The following is an 11,213-nucleotide window of genomic DNA, read 5'->3' on the forward strand; positions in this document are numbered from 1 at the left end:
GAGACATACATGAAACTAATCTACAATGGGAAGAAGAAAATGGTAAGATCTTGGGGCTGGAAAGATGGCTCAGAGGTTAAGAGCACTGACTGCTCTTCCAGAGGTCCTGAGTTCAATTCCCAGCAACCACATGGTGGCTCACAGCCATCTATAATGAGATTTGGTGCCCTCTTCTGGCATGCAAGCATACAGGGAAAGAATGTTAAATATATAATAAATTAAAAAAAAAAAGAATCCAAAAAAACAAAAGAAAAAGAAAATAGCAGTAATTTTTAAGAAATCATATTTGAAATAATCTTCTATAAGGTATGCATATTGTTCCTTGATGACATGTAAACTAACTGGTTGAACAGGTAATCTAAAATGGACCCTGCTCTATCTCTGAATTTAAAAAATTTTCATAAATCAGGTGATAGGTTTACTGGTATTTTTCTTTTGTGAATCAAATCCATTGATCTTTCCCCTAAGACAATCCATTTATTGTTCTTATTGTTACTTCTGTGTCCCATTGTCAGTATGTTCTTAAAAGAAAGAAAGTGTGCAGCTAGCATGTAATTGGGCTGCACTTTCTCAGGCCCTGGCACTAGGAGTGGGTGTGACTCAGATACCCAGAGGCCAGCCAGTATAAAACTGGGAGACAGCCTTTGAAAGGCGTGGCCCAGCTCGGAGGCTCCACACAGTAGTAATGAAGAGAGGGGAGAAAGCAACCCCCAGAGAGAAGATAAAATACACGACTAAGCATAACTGTGGAAATTGCATTCAATTACGAGTGTCCCCATTTGACATTCAACACACACACTCACACACTTTGTTGTTTTGAGATAGGGTCATGCTCTGTTATGTGGTCCTGAGGAGTGGACCTTGCTGTGTAAACTAGGGGCCTTCATCGTGAGGCAATCTTCCTGTCTTTGCCCACTGAGTGCTAGGATAACAGGCACATGTGCCCTACTACACCCACCAGGTATTATGAATATACTATTAAAGGTAGTTGGCATGCCAATTTGGATGACAACTGCTTTCTTGCTCACTTGTACCCCCCCCAAGTGCTAGGGGAGTGAACCCAGGGTCTTGCACATGCTGGGTGAATGAACCTTTACCACTGGACCCTGCCCCCCCCCCCACGTGACAGCTCCTGTTTCTCTGCTTATTTTGCAAATTGCAGTTACATTAGAGCAGAATAAGTGCTTGGATGAAGAAAGTTCCAGGTGCCCTGAGAGCACATCAAAGGGCCTTAGCCCCATTTGAGAGGTAGGGGAAGCTTCCTTAAGGAGTGATGGAGAACCGAGGACTTAATTCTCCCCTGAAGGAATGTGAATGGGAGCAGAAATGGAGAACATTCAATACAGAAGAACATAGTACACACAGGACTATGTGGGGAGGGGCGGGGGATAGATTGAAAAGTTGAGATTTATTTGAGGAATTATTTATTGGTATGTGTGTGTGCCTGAATAATGTATGTATATGTATGACATATATGTGTGGTGCCTGTGGAGTTTAGAGGAGGTTCGATGCCTTGGAGCCAGATTGACAGGTTGTGAGCCGGCCAGTGTGGGTGCTGGGAACTGAACCTGGGTTCTCTGGAAGAGCAGCCAGCACTTACTACTGAGCCATCTCTCCAGCCCCATTTGATTCATGTTAAAACTGATGGGATAAGTGTGTAAATAGGGTTTGCTAGGATCATGTGTCTGATAGAAAGATCACTGTGGTGTGAACACAACTTTAAGTAAGAGATTTTGATGGAGCTGGGCGGTGGTGGTGCAAACCTTTAATCCCAGCACTCAAGAGGATCTCTGTGAGTTTGAGGCCAGCCTGGTTTACAGAGCTAGTGCCAGTACAGGCTCCAAAGCTACAGAGAGACTGTGTCTCGAAAAACCAAAAAGAGAAAGAGAGATTTTGATGGTTTAAACTGGGCTAGTAGGGCTAGAAGAGAGGCATTAAGATTGGTGGCTGGGGAAGGAAAATGGAGAAGAGCTCACTGATTGCTCAGTGTCTTCCTTGGGGAAACTGAAGATGAACAGGAAATATGGAACAGCAGAGGAAAGTGATGGGTTCAGTTTGAACCTGTAGAATTTCAGGTGTCTGTAGGATACTCAAGAGTAGTACTTCTGGAGCTCGGAACAAAGACCTGCCTGGGAGGGAATCCCCAGCACATAAGGTAACTGCAGCATGGAGATGCTTTTGGTTTTGGCTTTGGTGGCTGGGAGACAAACAGTGGAAATGAAATTTACAAAGAAGGCCTTTGGAAGAAAGGTAGAAGGAAGAAGCTTATTTAGGTCAGCTACTGGAGAGGTTAAGTGAGATTACATGCCTGGCATCTAGTAAATGGCTGATGTTTTCCTCTCCAGAAGAAAAGATTATTCTAGATAAGGAACTTCAGTAAATTGGGGACTTAATCAAGTGAGAGAACATGAGACTTGAAAGTCTGTTGAAGGAAAACAAGTTGGGCACAGTGGCACAAGCCTTTAATCCCAGCACTCGGGAGGCAGAGGCAGGCAGATCTGTTTCAGACCAGATTAGTCAACATGGCAGTCCCATGACACTGTAAGTTACCTAGAAGAAGACTCTTTGTCTCAACAACAAACAGAGAGGGAGAGAGAGAGAAGATGAGAGAGTTAAATATTATGGGGGTAGGGGTAGGAATGAAGAAGAAAAAGGATTGTCTGAAACACTGAAGAGATTTGACACTCCAGGCAAAGCCACCACCTAAGGTAAGGGTTTCTAGATGGCAGATGAAACTGGCATCTGAAGACTATTCTGTAATCTGAAATATGGCACTAGAACAGTGTCCAGAGAAAGGGAATCCACATTAACTGGGTAGAGCTGGAATCCAAAAACTCGGTATATAATTGTTGAAGCAATGGGAGTTGGAAAATTAATCACAATGCTCTTTTGAAATATCACACAGCCAGTACAATTGTTTTGAGACAATATTTAGTGGCACAGGAAACACTTACAAAAGTGTAAGCACACCACAAAACAATATGGAGTTTTTTTTTGTTAAACGTTGTATATCTAGGTAGAAATGGATAAAACTATCTCCAGGGTAGAGTTTCTTTCTACTTTTCCAGCACTTTTCTTTTTAAAACGTCTCCCACTTTTATAAAATTCTAAGAGCAAAACTGTTGTCCAAAAGCAACTCTAGCAGAATTCAGAATGTGGGGATCCAGACAGATTCCAGCATTTCTCTAGCCTTTGGAGATGGAGGAATCAGGACCCATGGGTGTAGTAGCCTCGAAGGTCTGAGACCCAGGGCAATGAGAGAAGTAGCAAGACCGCCATTCTGCAGGCAACAGCGGCATCTGGAGCCGTGGGCTGCCCAGAGGGACAGTGGAGCGCAGTTGCCTCAAACCTGGAAGCACCGAGCCAAAATTTCCCCGTCCATCCCGTGCCAGACGCTTCGCACCAGCAGGGGAGGGACACGTCAGGACGGCGAGGTCGCGGGAAACCGACAATCGGAGGGCCGAAGGTTCCGGTTTTCCGAGGGCCTCTGCCGCTACGGAAAACGCCTCCACGAGACCCAGGAGCAGAGCAGCTGCCGAGGGGAACAGCCAGCCCGCGCGCTCGCCCCGAGTTCCGCGACTGAGAAGAGGTGGGGTTGTGGGCGGAGCCTCAGGCCGGAGCTGTGATTGGAGCAGCCCATACCTTGGGCAAGAGAGGCCGAGGGGGCCAGCTCGCGATGCACCGGGGCGGGGCTCAGCGCTCTGTCCGTGATTGGCTAGGAGAGAGAGGACGGGCGCTGTCTCTCGGTGATTGGCAGGTTCTAGACCGCCCTCGGAAATCGTCCTGACTTCGCCCATTGGCATCCTGTGAGGGTAGGCGGGATTGGTTCGTCGTGATTAGCTGGCGGCCGAGAGTGAGGGTGTTGGGAGCGAGCGGAGGAGGGGCGGGAGGATCCGACTCCCTCCCGGTTATTGGCTGGCAGCGTGAGTGGGGGTGGGGCCAAAGCCCAGCGGCTGTCTGGGATTGGCGGGCGCTGGCATGAGTGACGGACAGCGAAGCTAGCTGCGCGCCCAGCGGTTTGTTTTTCGGAGCGTTCCTGAGGTGGAGAACAGTGGCCGGACGGAGCGACTTCTGGACTTCGGGACTGGCGGGCGGGCGGGCCGAGAGGCGCCGCCGAGGCCGGGCTGGGCCGAGCCGGGGAGCTCCGGGGATGTAGCGGGCCACCCTGCTCATGCCACAGCGTCCGGCCGCGGCCGGAGCCGGAGCCTGGGGAGGCGGCGGGGGCCCCGAGCGCAGCCAGCGCAGCTCGCGGCCCCCGAGCGGAGCCAGGCCCGCTGCCGTCCCCGCCGCCTGCTCCCCCGGCATGCAGCCCAGGCTGCGGAGGTGACACTTCGGGACTGTAGCCGCCGCCACCGCCACCGCCACCATGGGTGAGTATCGCCACCGCCCCGGCCTGGACCCGCGCTGCTTCGCGACGCCCCGCCCCGGGCAGAGGGGAGGAGGACCCTGGGCCGCCGCCTGACAGACTGGACAGCCTGCCGGGCCCGGGGCTGGGGATCGAGGACGGCTCGCCCGTTCGCGGCGCCGCTACCCGGGCGGCGGGTCTGGCTGCTGGGACCCTCCGGGGGTGCCCTGCCGGCCATACCCACTGGGCAGCTCTCTTTCTGGGCACGCGGCCTGCGCATCCCGGGGAGGGGTCTGCGGGACCGAGGCCCGTGCTCGACGGGGCCGCCCACTCCGGTCCCCAGCGAGCTGGCCCGCGAGCTTGAGGGTGGGGGAGCCGGAGCTCAGTGTGGGGCCGGGGCTGGAGCCTGGTGCAGGCCCAGCTGCTGTTGTGTCTTTTCCTTGATTTGCTTTTTTTTTTTTTCCTGCCTGTGTCATTTCCTTCCCTTTGCTCACACAGGCTGGCCTGTGAGTTCCCGGGGCTTTGCTCTCGAGCTCCGTGCGCTCCTCTGCGCAGAGGGGGGGAGGGTATGCGGGACTGCGAGACGATTCGACGCGGAACCCTGTTAGCAAAAGCGGGCTTGGGAAATGTGATCTGTGCTCCTCGCAGATTACGGGAAGTTAAGAATGATGGGTGCTGTGGGTTATAGCTCAAACCTACTTTTGAAAAATCCTACTTTTGGAAAAATTTCCTACTTTTGGAAAAATCCGATGGTTATTATTTTTATCCTGGGCTATCCCTGAAACTATGTAACTTTTGAAAAAGGCATTCGCTACACAAAAGAATGACTATGAAATCATTTCCTTTTTGTCACTATTTGCAGTTCTGCTGTGAAGATGTAATCTAAGAAAAGCTTTTAATGTCTTCCACATAATATTTGAACTGAATTATATTTGCGTGATTTTGGTACTTTACGAAAAGACTCATCTAAGGAGCATGTGACATTTTAAATATGCTTTGCTTCTCCAGTTGGGGCAGGTGTTGCGATGCTCTTGTTTCTGGCCTCAGTCAGGTTCTGCAAAATATTTAGTATTGTCCTAAATAAGACGGGTAAAATTTAGTGAAAGTCTCCTTTACAGAGAAGTATTCAGTGCTTCTGTGAAGTGGCCCAAATGAAACTGGAATGCTAGTGTTTGCTTTGCCCTATAGGAAGGTCAAGTCATTTTTGTAGGCTGTTAAGTGGGGGTACAGTGGCACATTGACTCAGTTTTGGTCGGCCTCTTTACTCTGATTTTAAATGATTTGCTTTTCCCCCAGTGTGCCCCTCATACAGTATGGAAAGGGTTTGTTCATTTGCTGGGTTTTCTGTTCCCTTCCTGTTCAGGGTTTGTTTGTTTTTTTCTCTACAGAGGTCTCATCTGAGAATTAGACACAAAAGGAACCCAGTAAGGCTTCACAAATAGATAAATTTTTTTTTTTTTGGTTTTTTGAGACAGGGTTTCTCTGTAGCTTTTGGAGCCTGTCCTGGAACTCCCTTGGTAGACCAGGCTGGTCTCGAACTCACAGAGATCCGCCTGCCTCTGCCTCCCGAGTGCTGGGATTACAGGCGTGCGCCACCACCGCCCGGCAAATAGATAAATATTTATAATACATATATTCCAATAAGTATTTATGGAGTGTTTATTATAAATAGGGCAGAGGATTCTTTTTGTCTCCCAGGCATCAAACATTTATCTTCTGCTACAGTACTGAAGCAAAATCTTTGAATTATGGATTTATATTGTGATAGTCTAGTAAGTTTTCCCTCTTGTCTGTGGGCGAGTTTTAAGCTTCATGCACAGACCTCACACGTAACTTTCTGTTTGCAAAACCAATGTGAATGCCTGGATAATGTGGGTCACATCTCATCATCTAAAATGAAAATAGGTAAGAGCCTGTTTTCACATTTGGAAATGTTTTCAGTAAGTGTTTAAATATATGGAAAGGTGATGCTGGGAGGAAGGAAACTATGTGGGTAAAGTCCCAAAGTCCCAAAGAAAAAAGAATAGGGAACTTGGTATCTTCTTATTTGACCCCATGTTACTTTTTACGTGTGTGTGTGTTCTTTTTTTTTTTTTTTAATTTCCAGTGCTGGGCACCAAATCCTAGCCCTGTTAATGCTAGGCAAGTGCATTATCATTGACCTGCATCCCTGTGCCCCCCTCTCCCCGAGACAGGGTTTCTCTGTGTAATAGTACTAGCTGTCCTGGAACTAGTTCTTGTAGACCAGACTGGCCTCGAACTCACAGAGTTCTGCTTGCCTCTGTCTCCCAAATTCTGGGATTAAAGGTGTGCACCACCACAGCCCGGCCCCTGTGCTCTCTCTTGAATTTCTTTTCTTTCTCTCTCTCTCTCTTTTTTTTTTTTTTTTTTTTTTTTTTTTTTTTTTTGTTCTGAGACAGGGTCACCCTGTGTAGCCCTAGCTACCCTGTAACCATGCTATGTGGACCAGGCTGTCCTTGAACTTGTAGTAATCCTTCTTCCTCTGCTTCCCCAGCACCTAAAACTTAATAAACAAACTCAAACGTGTAATGAAAGAAAGTTTTTAATATTTTCACTACTCTTAAACTCCAGGTCAGTGACTAAAGGGCTAGAACTAATTTGCATCTCTGCCCTACAGGTGCTTTGATTTATAGTCATGTTTTCCTGAGCTGTTCTATGCTCCAGACTGGAGCCTGTTTGACAACTTGACTTGTTAATGAAAACATGTCAGGTTTTATATTGTCTGTTAGCCCCAGCAAACATCTAGTGGAAACTGGAAATGACACTTACCCTAGTAAATAATAGGAAATCTTTTTCTGTCTGTTTGTTTGGCTGGGTTTTGGCTTTGATACTATGTGACTATTGAAATTGAGGTGGACTTTTTTTTGGACATACTAGAATTTCTTCCAAAAAGTATAGTAATACTGTTAATAATTCCTGGGAGTTATTTGCTAGTGTTTATTTGCTCTTTTTCTAAATGTAATATGAAGCTTAGTGGAATGTATTAAAAATGGGCAAATGGACTGGACAGTGGTGGTGCATTCCTCTAATCCCAGCACTTGGGAGGCAGAGGCAAGTGGATCTCTGTGAGTTCAAGGCCAGCCTGATCTACAGAGCGAGTTCTAGGATAACCAGGACTATTTCACAGAGAAACCCTGTCTCAAACAAACAAACAAAAAAGGGGTAAATGGGATTTGGAAATATTACAGGAATCTGGGGAACTGGATACAAGATTAAAGATGGTTGGTTTGGGCTGATCGCTTGATTTAGAGTTGAAATACTTATAATTTACAGAACTAGGTCTGTGTTTCTAGGGTTCCAGGGCATTTGGAAACACCTAAGAACAGTTTCATTTAGTTACAATCTAACCCCCATGTAATAGACTCAAGATTAACAACTATTCTGAGAGAACCCTGAATCAGTTTAATAAATTAGCACCTATACTATGAATAGATTTTGGTTTTTGTTCTTTTTTTTTTATTTTTTATTTATTTATTTTTTTTGGTTTTTCGAGACAGGGTTTCTCTGTGGCTTTGGAGCCTGTCCTGGAACTAGCTCTGTAGACCAGGCTGGTCTCGAACTCACAGAGATCTGCCTGCCTCTGCCTCCCGAGTGCTGGGATTAAAGGTGTGCGCCACCACCGCCCGGCTTTTGTTTTTTTTTAAAGGTTTATTTTTATTTATGTGTATGTGTTTATGTGAATGTCAAAAAGAGAGTGTTAGAGCCACTGAAACTGTGTTTTCACGAGGTTATAAGCAGCCTGATAAGAGTACTACAAGCTGAGCTCGGGTTCTTTAGAAGAACAGGAAGAGCTCTTAACCACTGAATAATCTCCCCAGTCCCTCAGGAGCTGAGGCCATCTATACAAGACTCATGAGTAGAATTTTTATATATTTTTAAAATTGTTTTTTAATGTGTAATGTGTTTCCCACACACACCTGTGCCTGCTGCCCATGGAGTCGCCTCTGGAACCGGGGTAACAGACAGTGGTAAGCAGCCATGTGAGTGCTAGGAATTGCACCTCTGTCCTCTAGAAGAATAGCTATGGCTCTTAACCACTGAGAGCTATTTCTCCAGCCCAGATTTTTTAAAATGAGAATTGGGGCAGGAAAAATGGCTTTGGTGCATAAGAGTACTTGCTCTGCAAGCATTTACTCCCAAGTTTGAATTCCTAGTGTCCACATTAAAAGTCAAGAATGGCTTTAAAGCTGTAACCCCAACAGGTGGATCTTGAGTTTCCTGCCTGGCTAGCCAGCCGAGCCTAAATGGTGTACTTCCAGTTCAGTGAGAGACCCCCATTTCAAGGCAGAAAGGTGGGGAAGATAGAAGACACCTGGAGTCTTGTTCTGCTTTTCACATATACGTGAACAGGTGCACATTCCCACGCACTCATATACATATGCACAAACATGCACACAAAATTAAGGATAAATGAATAAAGGAAGATAAAGAATGATAACTGGTAGTAGGCCTAATGGTAGTGCCTCCATTCTCAGCACTTGGGAGGTAGAGGTAGATCAGGAGTTCAAGGCCGTTCTTACTGAATAGCAAATGTGAAGCCTATTTGGGCTATTTGAGACCAGGATTCAAAATCAAAACGAAAAAAATAAATAAAATTGGTTTTGATTTTTTTTTTCTTCTGAAACAGGGTTTCTCTGTGTAGCCTTGGCTGTAGTTTTGGATTTTGAAGAAAGATTTTAGATTTTATTTTTGTAAAAAGTAAATTTGCTTTCAACTAAACATTACTTAGGGAAATACAGAGAGTGCAAGTTTTTCTGTTTTGTTTGCCCATTTGACAAGAACATCCTGTATTCAGGTGTAGTATTAAGCCCTGGACCTGCATTATTCTGTTCTAAGAGGTTACAGAGAGGTAAGGTGAAGCAGAAATGTGCAAACAAATTTAGGTGGAATATTCTTTATCTAAAGTGCTTAGATCAGGGCTAGGGATATAGCTCAGTGGTAGAGTGCCCTCTAGCATGTGTGAGATCCTTAAGATCTGACTTATACTGAGAATCAGAAATGTTTCAGGTTTTGTAGTTTAAAACTTTATTTGACTTAGTTGTTTTACTTGTGTTTTGTCCACATGTCAGCATGTGTATTATTGATGCTGTCAGTGGTCAAAAGAGGGTATCAGATCCCCTGGAACTAGAGTTACAGATGATTTTTTTTTCCCCTGGTTTTTTGAGATAGGGTTTCTCTGTGGAATAGACCTGACTATTCTGGAACTCATGCTGTAGACCAGGATGGCCTCAAGCTCATAAACATCCACCTGCCTCTGCCTCCCAAGTGCTGGGGTTAAAGGCATGCACCACCACCGCCTGGCGAATCACAAATTTTTTTTTTTTTGTTTTGTTTTTCGAGACAGGGTTTCTCTGTGGTTTTGGAGCCTGTCCTGGAACTAGCTCTTGTAGACCAGGCTGGTCTCGAACTCACAGAGATCCGCCTGCCTCTGCCTCCCAAGTGCTGGGATTAAAGGCGTGCGCCACCACCGCCCGGCCACAAATGGTTTTTAACCAACACGTTGGTACTGGGAATTGAACTCAGGTCCTCTGCAACAGCAACAAGTGCTCCTAGCGACTTAGCCATCTCACCAGTAGCCTCCCCCAACCTTTGAAAGTATTTGGGAATACTTGCCTAGACCTTACTAGATTAGTCTGTCTGTTTCAGAGTTTGGAGTTTTAGATTAGGTATGCTCGACCAGTAAGTGAGTGTAGGTGCTCTGCCAAAAGTGTATAATTGTTTGTAAAAAGAGACCAATTCTATAATTTAAGGGTTATGACACACCAACACACATACTCACACATAAACATTCTTTAAGTTAGTTCCATCAAATGTTAAAATATAACGAAGAGGAGCTGACAGTTAGTTTGTTCTGTACTTGCTGTGCAAGCTTGAACCAGAGTTCAAATCCCTAGTACCTATTTGGAAAGCCAGGTATGGTAGTTTGTGCCTGGGGAGGCCTACAAGAGGATTCTTGGGGCTTGTTGGCCAGCCAACCTAGCCACATAGATGAGTTCCAGTCCCCAAATTGTGGTGGGGAGATGTACAGGAAGATACCTGATACCAACCTTTGACCTCCACAGGAACATGCACAGGATCTTTTAATGAATACACATATGAAGGTGTAAAATGGTGATTCTGTTGAGTCTTATGAGAAAGTAGTGCTTTACTTTGTAATGTGTATTTAAAAATTTAGATCCATTAGTTAATTTTGGTAGATTGTTATTTATCCTAGTAACAGAACAATAAATATCAGTATTTAACCTTTAGCAAAACTTCAATACTGCTTTTATCTATCTGTTTGTCTGTCTATCTATCTATCTATCTATCTATCTATCTATCTATCTATCTATCTATCTATCTATCTGGTTTTTCAAAATAGGGTTTCTCTGTGTATCCCTGACTGTCCTGGTACTTACTCTATAGACCAGGCTGGCCTTAAACTCAGAGCGGTCCTCCTGCAGAGGCGAATCTCCCCAGTGCTGGGATTAAAGGCATGCACTACCACTTCTTGGATCAATACTGTTCTTTATAAAAATTACATTTTCTTTAAAGTTTTGAGGAGGGGTTGAGACAGGGCCTTAACCTGTAGCTCTGGCTGGCCTGGAACTTGCTATGTGAATCAACCTGGCCTGAAATTCACAGAGATCCACCTGCCTCTACCTCCTATGGATTACAGATGTGAGTCACCACTCTTGACTTCAACCATTTTCTGCATGTTTTTTGAAACTAGGTCTCATTTGACCCACGCTAAACTTGCCCATGAACTCCTGATCCTTCTGTCTCCATTTCCTGAGTGCTGGGATCAATAGGTGTGCATCACTATACCTGGCTGGACCATGCTCTTTTTTTTTTTTTTTTTTTTTTT

General features: G+C 45.5%; 1 protein-coding gene across 1 annotated transcript in view; it reads left to right on the top strand.

Moving 5' to 3' along the window:
• The first annotated feature begins 4,008 nt into the window (after positions 1-4,008).
• Map3k3 (mitogen-activated protein kinase kinase kinase 3) overlaps positions 4,009-11,213 on the top strand; it is a 96,461-nt gene continuing 89,256 nt past the window's right edge. Inside the window, exon 1 of the mRNA XM_005369427.2 lies at positions 4,009-4,370. Within this exon, the coding sequence (XP_005369484.1) occupies positions 4,367-4,370 (4 nt within the window). The 5' untranslated portion in view covers positions 4,009-4,366. The remainder of the gene's footprint in view (positions 4,371-11,213) is intronic.

The sequence above is a fragment of the Microtus ochrogaster genome, unplaced genomic scaffold (genome assembly GCF_000317375.1).
Source record: "Microtus ochrogaster isolate Prairie Vole_2 unplaced genomic scaffold, MicOch1.0 UNK48, whole genome shotgun sequence".
Taxonomy (NCBI): domain Eukaryota; kingdom Metazoa; phylum Chordata; class Mammalia; order Rodentia; family Cricetidae; genus Microtus; species Microtus ochrogaster.